Source organism: Glycine max, chromosome 19 (assembly GCF_000004515.6).
Source record: "Glycine max cultivar Williams 82 chromosome 19, Glycine_max_v4.0, whole genome shotgun sequence".
Lineage (NCBI taxonomy): Eukaryota > Viridiplantae > Streptophyta > Magnoliopsida > Fabales > Fabaceae > Glycine > Glycine max.
The window spans coordinates 47,004,667-47,022,244 of record NC_038255.2 but is presented as its reverse complement, the minus strand read 5'-3'; the positions used below and the strand labels follow the sequence as shown (position 1 = coordinate 47,022,244).

At 34.6% G+C, this 17,578-nt stretch overlaps 1 protein-coding gene and 1 pseudogene across 1 annotated transcript; both read right to left on the bottom strand.

The window, feature by feature from the left end:
* Window positions 1-756: 756 nt before the first annotated feature.
* On the bottom strand, window positions 757-7,055 carry LOC100809296 (ABC transporter C family member 14-like; annotated as a pseudogene).
* A 2,961-nt stretch (window positions 7,056-10,016) lies between these two features.
* Window positions 10,017-16,572, bottom strand: LOC100808752 (ABC transporter C family member 4). Its single transcript, XM_003553602.5, has 11 exons — window positions 14,372-16,572; window positions 13,959-14,279; window positions 13,553-13,639; window positions 12,826-13,446; window positions 12,521-12,685; window positions 11,898-12,192; window positions 11,477-11,691; window positions 10,987-11,292; window positions 10,828-10,891; window positions 10,508-10,747; window positions 10,017-10,392 (listed from the first exon to the last, which is right to left on the bottom strand). Exons 1-11 carry the CDS (start codon window positions 16,469-16,471, stop codon window positions 10,292-10,294), a joined length of 4,515 nt encoding a protein of 1,504 aa, XP_003553650.1. The 5' UTR covers window positions 16,472-16,572; the 3' UTR covers window positions 10,017-10,291.
* Window positions 16,573-17,578: the final 1,006 nt, after the last annotated feature.

Genomic DNA, 17,578 nt, shown 5'->3' with positions numbered 1-17,578 from the left:
ATAATTATTTTATGAATCAGTTGAATTTTATTTTTATAATTATTCAGAAATGAAGAAAAAGCTGATACAATTTTTTTTTATAATCATTCAGCTGCTGCCTTCCTGTTCTGCCCCATTAGAAATCAAACACTCGTAGTCGTAGAATTGAATTGAGAAAAAATCTCTCCCTTTGTTTGGTGCATAGGGGCTATAAGCTTCCACCTGACTCTCGCATGTATATAGTATGAATCCCAGTCCCTGCATAAAAGGCCAAACGGGAATAGCTTCGTGTCCCGGCCATTTCCAAATACTAAGAGGATGGGAGAGATGCTAAATTAGGATCTTAAATTATTTTATAATAAATTACATATATCATGTAGGATGGAAGATTTTTTAAGATTTCTTTTATTCTTTTATCCGGTCATTTTAAAATTTTAAATAATTTTTTATAAGTCTCACATGAATTTAACTTTTAAATATTTTATGTAAATATTTATTAAATTAAATATAATTAATTAAGTAATTAATAAAATATTAAAGAAAAAAATTATGAAAATTATTTTTAATTTAATATCACACTCCTAAAAGTGCAACCATAGAAAAAATAAAATATCACACTCTTCACTTTGAGAAATTATATTATGGTCCCTCACTTGTGTCTTTCTCTTCTAGTCACTTTATCTTCTTTTTTTTTTCATGGCTTCCTCCTTTCTCTTCTCCACACCCCAACAAAAATTGATGCATGCCAAATGCTCTTCCTCTTCTCTGCACTCCATCTCAGATCCGTTTGTTTTTGCTACTACTCGTCAACGATTGTCGCTGCACTGAACTCTGCAGCCACCCTTCCCCTTCTACAACCCCATCCTCTCCTCGGCCACACTTCCCTTCCCCTTCCCCTCCAAAATCTGTTAATCTAAGAAAAACATGATTTTTTAATGTTATTCTTGGGATCTTTAGGGTTTTGTGGAGGAACTGATCTTTCAACGTGAAGATCTTTCATTTCTCTCTAGTGGGAAATTTCCAAAGAACGGATCTTTCACACCAAGATCTAAGAAGATCCTCCAATAAAGCTACTCTAAGTTGGAAGTTGGAATACTCAATGGGATTAGGTGGGTAGGGAGTAGGCATATGATATGATACAAATGTGTAATGATTATAAGATATAATTAATTAATTTGTGTTTATTAAGAAAATCAATTAATTTAATTGTTAACATTAAATTTGTTTATATTATTAGGAATTTATTCATCTTCTTCAATCGTTATAAAAGAGAAAAGAATAATTCAAAGTATTTTAATTAAAAAAATAATTAATATGCAAGAGAAATAAAACGAAATCTTATACTAAAAGGAAAAAAAATTATTGACCATATCTAATAAATAGAAATCGACTGGTATGGTAGCCTTACACTGAGGTTTTGTATTGTCAGACATTCGTAGAACCAACCATGTGAGTTGACTTGCACTGAATCACGTGACTCTAGTCTTAAACTATCGAGTTTTAAACTTCATGACATATATGATCCAATAATCAAAATTAAATCGAAACCAGTCCTAGACTTAGCTCGCAGCCTACCCAGCCAAGCTAACTTCTAAATAAAGTATTACTACGTTCAGTTTACAAGGAATCATTTATAATAAACTCTCAGTTTAATATAAATACTTAAAGAAGACAAGCAAAGAATATCTCCTATATACATGCAATTGTATATCTAAGATCAAACAAATGGCTTGTGATTCTTTATTGAGACATTTTGATTTTTTCATTAATATATGGATGACGAGGGCAGACATGTCAAGAGGAACATTAGAGATTCTCGATTTCTTATATCCAGTGGAGCGGTTGGCATACTCTTGAACTAATGCCCTAAAGAGAGACTGGCTCTGAAGCAAGTTGGAGGGCTTATTATATTCTTTCGCTCGCCCTAACACAAAGAAAAACAATAACATAATTTAGCCTACTAAGGTCAATGCATCAAAACAAAGAGGATCATTTAGATTTTATAGAGGAATGCAAAGAGAATAAATAATAATATCACACCTGCATCTACAACTAAAACTTTGTCACAGTCCACAATGCTGATGATTGTGCAGGCTGCAAAGTCCTCTCTAATGATCTTTTGAATTACACCATCGGTTTGAGAATCAACAGAAGCAGTTGCCTCGTCCATAAGCAAGAGCCGGCTTTGCTTGAGTATAACCCGCCCTAGACAAAGCAACTGCCTCGGTCACACACTCCAGTTCTCTCCATTATCCGCCACTGAAAAGTTCAAACAACATTCCCATTAGTAAAATAATGAAACTAAAGTAACAGCTCAAAGAAATATGGTAAAAGTGTCTACCTAAAGTGTCAAGCTTTTCAGGCTTGGCAGCAACAGCCTCTTTTAATTGACAGCGTTCCAAGCTCTACAGCAATTAAAAAAATATTAGACTAATGGCTTGAAAATCTTCATCAAACAGATAAATGGATTTCAATTGGCGCATTACTTACCTTCCATATTTCTTCATCTGTATATTGTCCAATTGGATCAATGTTGCTTCTGACAGTTCCTTCAAAAAGCACTGGCTCCTGAGGAATGATACCAAACCGTGATCTAAGATCATGAAGCCCCAAGTTGGATACGTCAATATCATCAATTATTATTTTCCCTCCCGAAGGTTCCACCTGCCTAAAAACTGAGTAATTTTAAGAAGCATTATTGTAATGAGAAAGAATTACTAATTTATAAAAAGACAATAGAAACATAAGTTTAGAATTCCTGTGTCAGTTTACCTGGCTTTATGATACTGCTGGGTAAGATGATCATGAACATGGCAGAAATGCAAAAGACAAAGCTTCCAAACAATTCTATGCGAAATCCCAACCACTAAGTAGAACTATAGTTGTGGAAATCCATCCGCAAATTAGCATTTACCCGTTTGAGGTTTTCTTCACAAAACTTTTTTTGCTTTCTGAATGCACGAATTGTCATGACCCCTGCAATGCTTTCAGAGAAGTAATGAATAACTGGTGCTTTGGTAATTGAATCCAGGCGAGTTAACTCACGAGATGATGCAAGAAAGTAACCCTGAAAACACAAAAATCGTTAACAAAGTATACCATATATATTCAATTGCGAACAAATTACATTCAAACTAGTGACTAATATGGATTTTATTTGTCAAACAAGTAAGAATAGTGGTGACTGTTCTCCACATTATGAAACACAACCATTCGAAATTCAATGTAATTTGAATGGATAACTCTGTAAATAACTTCAACATAATGGGAGCTATACAATAAATCCATTCATTCATGTTACTAGATGAAACAAATTTTCGGTTTTACACATTGGCAATTCAAAGAAAGGCAAGGCATTTGACAATCAGGGTAATAAGTAATTACATTCATACCCGGTACCATATATTCAACCAAACAAGAGGGATTATCAAAAACACTGTAGGCCAAGAAGTTTGACAGGTGATGATGAAGATGCTGAGCACTGTAATGTATATGGCAATAGCAACTCCCATGAACAAGGGGAGAAGCACATCAACATTGGTCTGATCAGTGGATGCCTGCAGAAGTTAAGAAACAAAAACATGTCATTATGTTTATTCTCAATTAGGATTAGACTATTGTATATAATGCATGTTTAACACTACATACTTGGTATACAGCCCTGACAAGTTGTATGCGCTGCATCTGGCCTCCACTCAGATTGATACCACGCTCTCCAATTTCTGTCTGATCCCCACAATCCATCAACTCCAAATCTTTCTCCAAACAACAAACCCTGATAGCTTCATTTTACCTCTATCTGTCCATTGGTAAACCAAAGAGAATGTTTTCTTCAATAGTTCCATTCTGAATCCAAGATATTTGTGCAACATAAGCAACACTCCCACAAACCCGAACCTGTCACATAGATATATAGTCATTGCAATCAGACTCAACCATAAACATCCTTAAATAAATAAGTTCTAAATTATGAACTACTAGCTTTCCAAAAATTCTGCTTATAACGATTAATTATGAGTATATTTTTGGATTAAATTATATAGGAATTTGTAATTTTTTTCTTTTAATTTTTTAAGTAAATAATTGTTAAATTAATATCATTAAGTTTTTGTGAAAAAAATATTAAAAGTGATGAATTTATGATGTTTAGTGAGTAAAATAAAGTCCAAAAAAGTAAGATAATTCAAGAAAACATAAATAATTAAGGAATGCAAACTAAATAAGGAAAATAGTTAATTAATGAAAGTAGAACTAATTAAGGAAAATAGACTAATTTAGGAAAACGGGTTAATTCGGGAAAGTAAAAATGAGCTTATTATAAGAAACCATTAATTTGCACTTATAAAAGAAGAAGACAGAAGAAGAAAAAGACACACATAAAGAGAATATCATTCTTTATAGAAGACAAAAGTTAAAAGAAGGAGAATCAAACATTGAGAGTTATTTCTTCTAATAGAATTGGGAGAGAATATGTAAATAAAGTCATCACTAGGGATATGTTGATATTTGTTTAGTCTGTTATATATCTCTATTCTTAATGTAATTTACTATTTTAGCTTTACAAAAGTATTGAGAAAATAGATAAATTAGACTCTTTCATGCGGGTGCCAAAATTAGAGTATACTAGTAGACGTAAGTGTAAATTGAAATAATTATGAATAGAGAAAAATTATTAACATTATATCAAAGGATGACTTTTCTTTTCCTTTCTGTTTTTAACTTGTATAATAATTGGCTTTTCTTTTCTTTTCTATTTTTAATTAATTAATTTAAATTTTTGTTTAATTTCTCCTTTTATTTAATTTAATTTTTTGTCAATTTAAATTATTATTTTCTCATAACCTTTTCAAAACAATTTTCTTTAACTTCTTTTATTAATAAAATATTTATCTATCTAAGTACAAATAAAATCTTTGTAAATTCGATATTCAAACTTCTGTTTTAACTTTATTACTTAGTACAAATTAATGTACTTCTCAATTGTCAATCCATCAACGCTTGTGCATCTCTCCAAGAATTGATGCAATAAGAGATGACTTTCTTGACCCTACAGACCCAACAATTGTTGTAAGCTCCCCCTTTTTGATCTCCAAATTAATATTTTTCAAGTCCTGCTGCATGTTGTTATCATGATCCCAACTAAAAGTACCATCTATGATTTCCGTTGTTGTTTGTCCACCAAAACCTTCCTCTCTCTCATCTGAATCGTTCGACAATTCCCTGCTCAACATGAACCTATCCATCCTCTCCAGTGATATCATTGCTTGTGAAAGAGATATCATAGGTTGTGGGAATGTCCTAATAGGCTTTTGCAATAACTTGAACACAATTGTTATGGTGAAGACTGTGGTTGCATCAAGCTGAACTCCTAGCAAAATAGTCGTACCAAACGTAAGAGTTGACACCAACATCGGCGTGCTCCACATCACAACAATAGTGCCACAAATTGAGTACATCAACTTGGAGAACCACCCATACTCCATCTCGCGGAAACCCATAATTCTCTGGCTGAAATGTTCCTCCCAGGCCTTGATCACACGCATGTAATTAAGCATCTCATTCTCGAGTCACGGTTGATCATCACATTGTGTTGGAAGTAGTTGTTCCTACGATTACCAATCACAGAATAGACAAAAACACCAAGAAGACCAATAAACGTCGTGACCACTGAGGCACCTAAACAATTGTAAAGCAGAACAAGGCCAATACAACTTGAAGTGGCATCATCCACACAGCATGTAACTGAAGCATCATGTCAGAGAGTTGTTGTGTATCAACAACCATGTAATTCACTATGGTCCCTACCCCATGATCCTGCCGTGCAGAGAACGATAGCTTTAGTCTCTTTTTATACAAAGAAGGGATAAGGGTGCACCGTATAAGCATCCCAACCTTCTGAGCTTGGAAGTTGAAATGATGAGTTGTCAAGACTTCAATGAACTTAGAAACGAGAAGAATCAACACGAGGTAGTATCCTTCATATGCATAGCTTCTCTTCCCTGACGTGAAATCTACGAAACTTTGTATGAGAACCGACCCCACAAACATGATGCAGAGCCTAATGATTGCAAGAAACGCAGTGAAGGCTAACTCCTTCCAAAAGCACTGAAGCAAAGTGATGTTAACAGGATGCTTCGACCTCTCATTTGATTTAGGCCATTTTGATTAAAAAATAGACGACATTCTCTCAGCTCTATGCTCTGGAGAAAGCGTTGGAATCTAATCAATCTTCAGCGCGAACTTGTACCCTTTACGCAATAAGGGGTTTATCCAAATCCAAAATGCCTTGGATAACAGAGAAGCTGAAGCGAAGTCAGTAACCTCAGATTCTGTCATTTTGTCGTCAACAAGATGTTGTTGTGTTTCTTGACTTTCTTCCGACAAAACAATGCCATTGGATCCCTTAACCGCCACAACAACAAGAAATAATGACAGAGGGAATAAAATGAAAGAGACCACCTCGTCTACCTTGAAGCCTTTGGTTCCATCCACGTCCACGGAGACCAAACATATAACCGCAGAAACAGTGAACAACAAAATAACAGAGAAATTCGCAATCCGATAAACTCAATCTGAAGGAGGGTATTTAACCGCTTCAAATCTTTTCTCGTGGATTATTAAGACGGCAAGCCCTACATGTGTTATGGCCTGGAGTAACCATAACACCTCGTCAACTTGCTTCCACGACACTTCAGAGGAACTGCTAAACAAAAGAACGTAAGCAACAATGTAGAGTATGGTGAAAACAACCTCTGCAATTAAGGTTAGCTTAAACTGCATAGTTATTGAGAAAACGATTCTGTTGTTTGTGATGAGTGGTTTGTTGAATTCAGTGGAGGAACCGCCACTGAAGGTGGACCTTTTCTAGAGCTTGACAACATAGAAGAGAAAGAAGAGAGGTCGACATCAACGAAAGACAATATAGCTCTTTGAGGACAAGGTGAGAGGAAAATAAACTCAAACCATTGAAGCAGAGTTGAGACAAATGTGTCCCCTGTGTTGTGTTTTTTGGGCTCCTTTGTAAAGATTCAAATGAGAAGACTTATTTTCTCTCACTTATTTGAGTAGAGAGGACTCAAATTAGATAGAAAGAAGAACTCATTTGAGAAAAAAAAAACAGTTACAAACAAATAATTGATAGAGAAAATCATTGATAGAGAAAATTATTGAGAGAGAAAGAAGAGGAAGAATGACGGTAATTTTCCTATACCCACCAGAGAGCGTTTTTGAGATGGTAACTGCAGATTTGTTTATTGTTAGATTGGACTGATTTTTGGACAGCAATTTCTATACAAATGATACTTCAAATTATCTAGTTGGATTGTCAAAAAGATATCTTGAGAGAGATATAAGTGTTTCACATTCTCTACTCTATATTTTGAGGTTTCATCTTGTTATCTTTATTGCATCAATTGAAGGTCTATTTTGATTTGACTGTTTGTAACACATTTGAGTGCACCTTGTTGGAGACTCTCTTGTATTGATTTGGACGACTAGTGATTTTTATCTTTGCATTGAGAGGTTTTTCACCTTAAACAAATTGTAAGTTCTTGCAAGTTCGAAAGAATTTATTTTCGTTGCTTATTATCCTATTATTTAGTTTGTTATTATGTTGACCTATTTCCCCACCAGACATTACTCTGCTATAGAATTTATTATTATGTTAACCTATTTCTCCATCCAGTTTGTTTTTAACGGAATGCACATGTGAGGGATTTTAACCAAGTTGAAGATGATGCCAATGACATGTTTGTGATGTTTATGTGACCAAACTTCACCTTCAACTTTTCCCTCACATGGTCTCTCAGCTTCTCTGCCTGATGCACACCACTGAAAAACAGAGCTATTTATTAATAAATTACTAAGATGGCTGCTTTAACATTATGCACGAACTTGTACAGTGCAATGGAGTGAGTTTTTGATGGTTAATGAACAGAAATCAATCAAGCCACATACATAGTTTGGAGTAGTGTTTTTCCTTTTGGTAAGATCTACGAGCACTTTTGAAATATTAATTACTACTCCCACATTCCTCTGTACGAAAAACAAAAGGGTGCAAGTTTTTGTGCTAAAAATATAGATGCGATGTATTAATTACTCATTTCTTTTTATATTCTTAATTTATTGTAAAATTTATTAATGACATGTTTTACTTATTCTCCTTGCAGATGAATATATTCATTCATCAATTAATAATATAAGTCACAGAAAACATTATTCATTATTCTTGATTAATTATTTATATAAAGATTCAAAAGAGTCCTAAACACTGTAAAGAAAAAAAGGAAAAGTGTGGCAAAATTGTAATATTAATCTTGAAAATGAATAAGAAAAAATGTTTTGCATGTATTTTTTATTATTGGTGAAAATGTATTAGTCTTTTTTATCATTAAATTTTGCGAGCTTACTCCTCATTCATGCCTTAGTTGATGTAAACTCATCTATCTTCTATTCTTACATGTGAAAAAATGAGTGTGTCCTCATTTTATAGTGTTTGATCAATTTTAATCAATACTTGAGTACTTGTTAAAAAAAAGTGTTAAAAGTTGTCTTACAGCTCACATGGGAGTAAAAATTGTGTTACAGCTCACAGCGAAGAAAAATAATTGAAGTCTGAAGAAGGAAAAGGAGTGAATGTGACATAAGGACGAGGTAGCGAAAAGCTGTATCCTGTATCAGAATATCCCTTTCCTTTTTGATGCAAGAGGTTATGGCGAAATAATATTTATTAATTAATTCGTGGTTCCCGTTCCCGGCCTTCTTCGCTGTGTTGTCAGTGTCAGTTGTGCGAGCTATGTAAATGTAAGTTCAGCGACTACCTTAAAAATCATTTGTTTGTAGTTTTGCAGAGAAAATTTATCAGCCAGCATGCTTTTTTCAGTGACTACCTTAAAAAATGGAAGATTTTTTTTAAAAAAAAAATTGAATGATTCTTTTTTTTTAAAATTCTCTCCTTATTCTTTATGTTTTAAAAAATGTTAAACATTCGCGTTAAAATTGGTGCGGATAACTGTAAGAAAATGAGAAAGAAAGGGGAAAAAAGGGAAACAGAAAAAATAAATAAAATAAAATATAATAATAAATATGATAAAAAAATGAAAAATTTCAAGTAAAAATGAAATGAAAAAGAAATTAAATATATAAATATTACTTGTATTTTAGTTTGTATATATTCGTAATAAATGTTTATATGGTATTATCAAATTTATATAAAAGAATTTATTAATATATACTTACTTATTTTTTAAGTGAAGTACATTAACAAGCTACCTTATACATATATTTTAAGATAATTTCTGATTATAACTTAATATATTCCAAGATCATTCTACTATAATGAACCCGTAAGAATCAATCAAGCAAACCCACGAAACAGAACCAACTTTGATGCCAATTGCTAGCAAAGGTGGACACATACAACAATAACAATAAAAAATACCAAGTGACCAAACTATCATTTCCTGCTTGATAGAAATATAAGAGCGTAATATATAACCATAGAAAAATATCCATACAACCTAAACAAATAATATAACAGAAGCAAAAAAAAAAAAAAAAAATATAAATGATTGATAAAAGGGCACTATATTTTTAACGTGGAGAACCACTTCAATGTCTGAGGTAAAAAGTATGAGACGTAGTTCAGAAAAATTTCCACCATAAAAAATAATAAGTACAACAAAGAGTCTGCAACTAACAAGAATATCATAAACTGCTCGTACTTGTCACCAAGACAAAATAGAAATCACGAAAAACAACAAATAACAATAAACCCCGTCGACATTAAAAAAAACAATAAATCCTATATAAAAAAACAGCCATAAATACTTGCAAGGAATATGATACAAGCAACCTAAAAAATATAAATAAAAATAGGATTTATTATCTTTTTGGTCTATTATTTTTTGTGAATTTGTATTTTTAGTCCCTTGTAATTTTTTCTGTTTTTCTAAAAAAGAATTTCTTTCACTTTTGGTCCTTGATGTAGAATTTCCTAGGACTTAAGAACGGAAAGAAAAAAAAAAAGGAAAGACCAGTAAAAAAATTGAGAGACTTAAACGAAAATGTACAAAGATGAGGAATCAAAAGTTAATAAACCCATACAAATACGTCCGTTCAGACAAAAAGCTTAAGAGTTAGGGACACAAGGATTGAATTTTTACTCAAAACAATACACAATCCAACACCTCAAAAAATGTTAAAAGAATATATTCCCTAACATTCATGTTTTCCTTTTTCTATCATCTTAACCTAAGAAGAATATTAGGCTAAAAGCCCACCATAGACGAGTCAAAAGGAGCACGAGAGATTCTTATAGTTCAGTGGAGCGATTGGCATACTCTTGAACTAATGCCCCAAAGAGAGATTGCCTCTGAAGCAAGTTGGAGGGCTTATCAAATTCTTTGGCTCGCCCTAATACAAAGAGAACAAGAACATAATTTAGGCTACTATGGTCAAAGCATCAAGAACCACAATGATCATTTAATGAGCAATGCAATGCAAGGCAAAGAGAATAATAATATCATACCTGCATCTACTACTAAAACTCTGTCACAGTCCATGACTGTGGGTATTCTGTGAGCAATGCTAATGATGGTACATGCTGCAAAGTCCTCTCTAATGATCTTCTGAACCACACCATCGGTTTGAGAATCAACAGAAGCAGTTGCCTCATCCATAAACAAGAGTCGACTTCTCTTAAGCATGACCCTCCCTAGACAAAGCAACTGTCTCTGCCCAACACTCCAGTTCTCTCCATTATCCACCACTTAAAAAGTCCAAACAATCCTATTAGTAAAATGATGAAACCAAGGAAGCAACTCAAAGAAATATGGTAAAAGTCTCTACCTAAAGAGTCAAGCTTTTCAGGCTTAGTAGCAACAACCTCTTTTAGTTGACACCGTTCCAAGCTCTACAGCGATAAAAAAAATTAAAAAAACTATTAGACTAAAGGCTTGAAAATCTTCATCAAGCAGGTAAATGGGTTTTAATTGGCACATTACTTACCTTCCATATTTCTTCATCTGTATACTGTCCAATGGGATCAATGTTGCTTCTGATAGTTCCTTCAAAAAGCACCGGCTCCTGAGGAATGATACCAAACCGTGATCTAAGATCATGAAGCCCCAAAGCGGATATGTCAATACCATCAATTATTATTTTCCCTCGTGAAGGTTCCACCAGCCTAAAGAATACTTGAATTAAAGTTGACTTTCCGCTCCCAGTTCGACCAACAACACCAACCTTTTCACCTCCACTAATGCTTAAAGTAATGCCTTTAAGAACCAGAGGAGTGTTTAGACGATATCTGACCTGTTCACCAGAAGCTCAAATAATCAGAACATTGATGTTCAATGCATATTGATAATGGAAAACTCGAGATTAGGAAATATAGCTGAGGATAGTAGCTTAAACCAATAGAAATCAATGAATTATTTTGCACATATATAGGTGGATTTCAAATGTAAAATAATCAATTTGTTCATACTCAAGTTACCTGCAAGTCTTTGATATCTACATTGCCTTGACTTGGCCAATTTGAAGGAGGCATACGATCCTTGATATTCCATGCTGGTTCTGATGGAATATTTGTAAATTGCTTTATCCTCTCAACAGATACCATCTTGTTTTCGATGAAACAGCTCATGAATACGGCCCAGAACAAGCTAGCATTTAAGGACAACCCATAAGAGAGAGATAAACCAACATTTTCTACATCACACAGAGAACTCAGTCAATTTACTACGTTAATTCAACTGACAACGACATAAATATCACTCGTTTGGAAAATGAGCTACTCAATAGACATTAGATAAGAACTGCATAATGTGAAGTATTGTGATAGTTAGTAACAATGTGTAACTAATTTATAAACAGACAATACACACAAGTTTATAATTCCTTTAGTGTCAGTTTACCTGGCTTAATGATACTGCTGGGTAAGATGATCATGAACATTGCAGAAATGCAAAAGACAAAGCTTCCAAGCAACTCTAAGCGTACTCCCAACCACACATTAGAACTATAGTTGTGGAAATCCATACGCAAATTATCATTCACCCGTTTGAGATTTTCTTCACAAAAATTCTTTTGCTTTCTGAATGAGCGAATTGTCATGACCCCTGCAATGCTTTCAGAGAAGTGATGAATAACTGGTGCTTTGGTAATTGAATCTAAGCGAGTTAATTCGCGAGATGTTGCAAGATAGTAACCCTGAAAGACCATAAAAGAGAAAGAAATCATCAACATAAAGTATATAAGAATTTATTGTGAACAAATTACATTCTGATTAGTGACTAGTGATTCATATGGATATTATTTATTAAACGAGTGCAGTGATTATTGTTCTCCACATTATGAAACAACCATTCAAATTACTAGCATATTTCAATCGAAAACTCTGTAAATAGCTTCAACATACTGGAAGTTATTGTATAAATCCATTTATTCATGTTACTAGATGAAACGAATTTTCGGGTTTTAACATTGGCAATCAAAGAAAAGGCAAAGCATTTGACAATTAAGGTAATAAAATTCATACCCGGTACCAAATATTCAACCAAATAAGAGGAATTATCAAAAACGATGTTGGCCAAGAATTTTGACAGGTGATGATCAAGATGCTGAGCACTGTAATGTACATAGCAATAACAATTCCCGTGAACAAGGGGAGAAGGACATCAACATTGGTCTGATCAGTGGATGCCTGTAAAAGTTAAGAAAGAAAAATAAGTTAATATAAATGAGTGATTAACATATGAAATTCAAAAGTTTATATCAATAAGGATTAGACTCTTGCATATAATGAATGTTTAACACAACATACTTGGCCACTAAAGTTCTTACCCTACTTAGAATTCTCCCAGATGGCGTAGTGTCAAAGAAGGACATGGGCGCACGCAAGATGCTACGAAGAATTTGTGTGAAGAAAATTTGTGCTGTCTTTAGCCCCAAGAGTGTAAAGATGTAGGATCTTATCACTACCAAAATAATTGAAACAGCAGTAATAATTGCATAGATGGAAATGAACAGAGAAGGGTTAAACATTTTAGCACGTTCTTCCGAGGTTTCATATGCCAGCCAATAATCACTTGCCATCATAGACGCTTGCCATAACAAAGAAAAAATCAATACTACTGTAATGCCCCACCACCCAAAAGCCTCAGTGCAGTAGAGTTTATAGATATGTAAGCTCACTTTGCCGGTTTCTCTCTCCTCTTCTTTGATGAGTTTAGAACTTTTCTTGCTTGACACAGGCCGGTCAAGAGAATTGCTTTCACCAGAATTTCTTGCCTCAGGAGATTTCATTGGTTTATTCAAATTTTCACCAGGCATGACCACACCCTGACCCTGCTCTACTAGAGCCATGGAGGTCTCATGTGCAACTACCAGAGCTTTAAAATCCATTCCAGAATCTAATAATTCATCGTATTTCCCTGATTGAACTATCATACCGTCCCTCGTCACCTTTAGCAAGCACATACAAAAGTATTTGAATTATTCTCCGAATAAAATTAAAGATTAAAACAGATGACAAGATGAAGCATAACAACATGAGAAAAAAGAGACTTACCAATATTTGATCCACATTATGTAGGAAATCTACTTGGTGCGTTACAAGAATAATGGTCTTGCCTTTTAGAGCTCCCCTCACGCATTCCTGTATAAAAGGCATACGACAAACATTAAGAATCATAGATTTCCACCTAACTAACAAAGAATATTTATGTAGATAAACACAAGCTTTTTTGTAAATGGCAGAACATCTCGTGTTTGTTCCCAGTGTTAAATGAAGTACATCATCCCAAAAACATTCGAGTCTTGACAAGGCTGTTAGCTCAACCCACTTAATGTAACAATTCTGCAAAGATTACTTGAACTTTTCATGCAACAGACTAGCACATGCTTGATATACAAATAAGTAAAATTATAGTTAAACATAATGCGGAGTAGGAGTCTTTAAATCTGAGAATAACCACCTTAAATATTTCAGAACCGGTATGAGCATCAACAGCACTAAAGACATCATCAAGAAGATATATATCACAGTCTTGATATACAGCCCTGGCAAGTTGTATACGCTGCTTCTGGCCTCCACTAAGGTTGATACCACGCTCTCCAATTTCTGTTTGATCCCCATAATCCATCATTTCCAAATCTTTCTCCAAACAACACACCCTGATAACTTCATTGTACCTCCGTCTGTCCATTGGTAAACCAAAGAGAATGTTCTCTTCAATAGTTCCATTCTGAATCCAAGATGTTTGTGCAACATAGGCAACATTCCCACAAACCCGGACCTTTCACAGAAATATAAAATTATTGTAATCAGACTCAACCTTAAACATCCTTAAATAAAAATAGTTCAAAATTCTAAAGCAGAAAATCATACCTTTCCAGAAATCTTACGCATCTCTCCAAGAATTGATGCGAGGAGAGAGGACTTTCCTGACCCTACAGTCCCAACAATTGCAGTAAGCTCTCCCTTTTTGATCTCCAGATTAACATTTTTCAAGTCCTGCTGCATGTTATCATCATCCCAACTAAAAGTCCCATCTATGATTTCCACTGCTGTTTTTCCACCACAGCCTTCCTCTCTCTCAACTGAATCACCCAACAATTCTCTGCTCAACATGAACCTGTCTAACCTCTCCAGTGATATAAATGCTTGTGAGAGAGATATCATAGACTGTGGGAATGTCCTAATAGGCTCCTGCAATATCTTGAACACAGTTGTTGTGGTGAACACCGTGGCCGCGTCAAGTTGAACTCCCAGCAAAATAGCTGTACCAAATGTGATAGTTGACACCAACAGCGGCGTGCTCCACATCACAACAATATTGCCACAAATTGTGAACATCAACTTGGAGAGCCACCCATACTCGGTCTCACGGAATCCCATGATTCTCTGGCTGAAATGTTCCTCCCAGGCCTGGAACTTGATCACACGCATGTAATTAAGCATCTCATTCACAGCCTTCATTCTAGAATCACGGTTCCTCATGACATTGTATTGGAAGTGGTTGTTCCTACGGGTACCAATCACAGCAAACACAAAAACACCAAGAAGACCGAGAAACGCGGTGACGGATGAGGCACCTAGACAATTGTAAAGCAGAAACATGCCAATGGCAACTTGAAACGGCATGATCCACACAGCATTGAACTGAAGCATCATGTCCGAGAGTTGCTGGGTATCAACAGCCATGTAATTCACAATAGTCCCTATCCCATGATCCTGCCGAGCAGAGAATGATAGCATTAACCCCTTTTTATACAAAGAAGGGATAAGAGTTGACCGTAAAAGCGTCCCTAGCTTCTGAGCTTGGAAGTTTAAATGATGAGTAGCCAAGACTTCAATGAACTTAGAAACGAGAAGAATCAACACGAGGTAATATCCTTCGTATTCAGAGCTTCTCTTCCCTGATGTGAAATCAACAAAACTTTGTATGAGAACCGGCCCCACAAACATGACGCAGAGCCTAATAATTGCAAGGAAAGCATTGAAGGCTAACTCCTTCCAAAAGCACCGAAGCAAAGTGATTCTAACCGGATGCTTCGACCTCTCGTTTGATTTAGGCCACTTCGATTCAAAAATAGATGACATTCTCTCAGCTCTATGCTCTGGAGAAAGCGTTGGAATCTCATCAATCTTCAGCGCGGACTTGTACCCTTTACGCAACAAGGGGTTTATCCAACTCCAAAATGCCTTGGATAATATAGAAGCTGAAGCGAAGCCAGTAACCTCGGATTCTGTCTCATCACCACCATCGTATAACTTAGTTTCCTCCTCAAGAAGTGGTCGTGTTTCTTCTGTCGGAATAACAATGCCAGTGGATCCTTTAACCGCAACAAAAAGAAGAAACAAGGACAGAGGGAGTGAAATGAAAGACACCACGTCATTCACCTTAAAGTTTATGGTTCCATCCACGTCCACGGAGACCAAACGTATAACCGCAGAAACAGCGAACAGAGAAATAACAAAGAAATTCGCAATCCAATAAAGTCTCACCAACAGAGGGTGTTTAACGGCTTCAAATCTTTTCTCGTGAATGATCAAGACGACAAGCACCGCGTGTGTTATGGTCTGGACTAACCAAAACACCTCATCAACTTGGTTCCACGGCACCTCAGAGGAACTGCTGAAAGCAAGAACACTAGCAACCGTGTAAACTAGAGTCAACAGAATCGCCACAGTTAAGGTTAGCTTAAACCACGTAGTCAAGAAAATGGATATGTTATTGTTATTTCTGATGAGTGGTTCGTTGAGGTTGGTGGACCTTTTCCAGAACTTGGTGACAGCAAAGACAAAGAGAAAGAAGAGGAGGACGACATCAATGAAAGACAATATAGCTCTCTGAGGACAAGGTGAGAGGAAAATAAACTCAAACCATTGAAGCAGAGTTGAGACAAACGTGTACCCTGAGGTTTGTTTCTCAGGGAATGCACATGAGAGGGATGTTAACCAGGTTGAAGATGATGCCAATGACATCTTTGTGAAGTTTGTGCACTACACTCTGGAGACCGGAGAATGTAGCGGACTGCGGAGAAATTTCACTTCACCTTCAAGTTCAACTTAATTTGTTCTTCCTACATTAAAAAATCAGAATTATATAAATAAAATATTAAATATTAATTACTTAACACCTCGTGTGACTTGCATCCGAATCCGAACACGTGAAAAAAAAAGGTTTTTATTCCCAAACTACACCGGTTTAGGATGCTCCACGGAAGTCTTTTTTTTTTATAAATTAAAATATTATAAAAATTAAATATTATATTATATAAAATTATTTTTAATTGATTTTTAAATTACTTATTTATTAAATTAATTTTTGAAGGATTGTTTTATCATTTTTCTGAAGAGAAATATACATATAAAGAAAAATATAAAAATTAGATAAAATTATAGTATAATTTTTTATTTATATTATATGTAATTTTGTAATTAAATTTATGTTTTGGTTGATTTTTTTTGTTATGTTCTTATAATTAAAATAATAATAAAATTAGTTAGTAGTATTAAAATAAATTAAAAAAATACCATGAAAAAATAATTGATACATCTGTCTTATAAAGTAGACAAAATTTTAAATTATAGTAACTAAGATGATACTCGACAATAATGAAACATATTAAAAATTGTAATTACAACGCAAATATGACAAAACTAATGATGATGTGAAATATGTTGTGCATGATACATGTCTTCTTCTATTTGAATTACTGGTTTGTTAAAAATAGCCAAAATTTCTATTGTGCATAATCGTTTCCAATAGTTTGATTGTGTTAATACCTTTAGCACGTCTTTGTCATTTTTCAATTCTGTTATTTCATATTCAATTAAATTTTCTGAATACTTATCATGACTTGGTTGTCGAAAGAACAATCGTCTAACCAGGTGTGATTCGTGAATTTCATTAGGGGGAAGCCCATAGGTACAAGTTGCTTGATTAAATCCTTGAGTTTGTCCATGCTACATCCTGAAGGAATGCCAAATTTTACTGGATTAGTTTCAGTAAAGGAGTAACCCCAAAACCCACGTGGTATGTTCCACTTCTGGTTGTAATACATAATTGCATCATGAGTAGGAGTGATG

Coding starts and splice junctions, on each gene's coding strand:
- LOC100808752 (XM_003553602.5), bottom strand. CDS start 16,471: ATGTCATTGGCATCATCTTCAACCTGGTTAACATCCCTCTCATGTGCA. Junction 13,640..13,958: donor CCGGTTCTGAAATATTTAAG/GTGGTTATTCTC, acceptor CCTTTTATACAG/GAATGCGTGAGGGGAGCTCT. Junction 10,748..10,827: donor TGAAAAGCTTGACTCTTTAG/GTAGAGACTTTT, acceptor GGACTTTTTAAG/TGGTGGATAATGGAGAGAAC.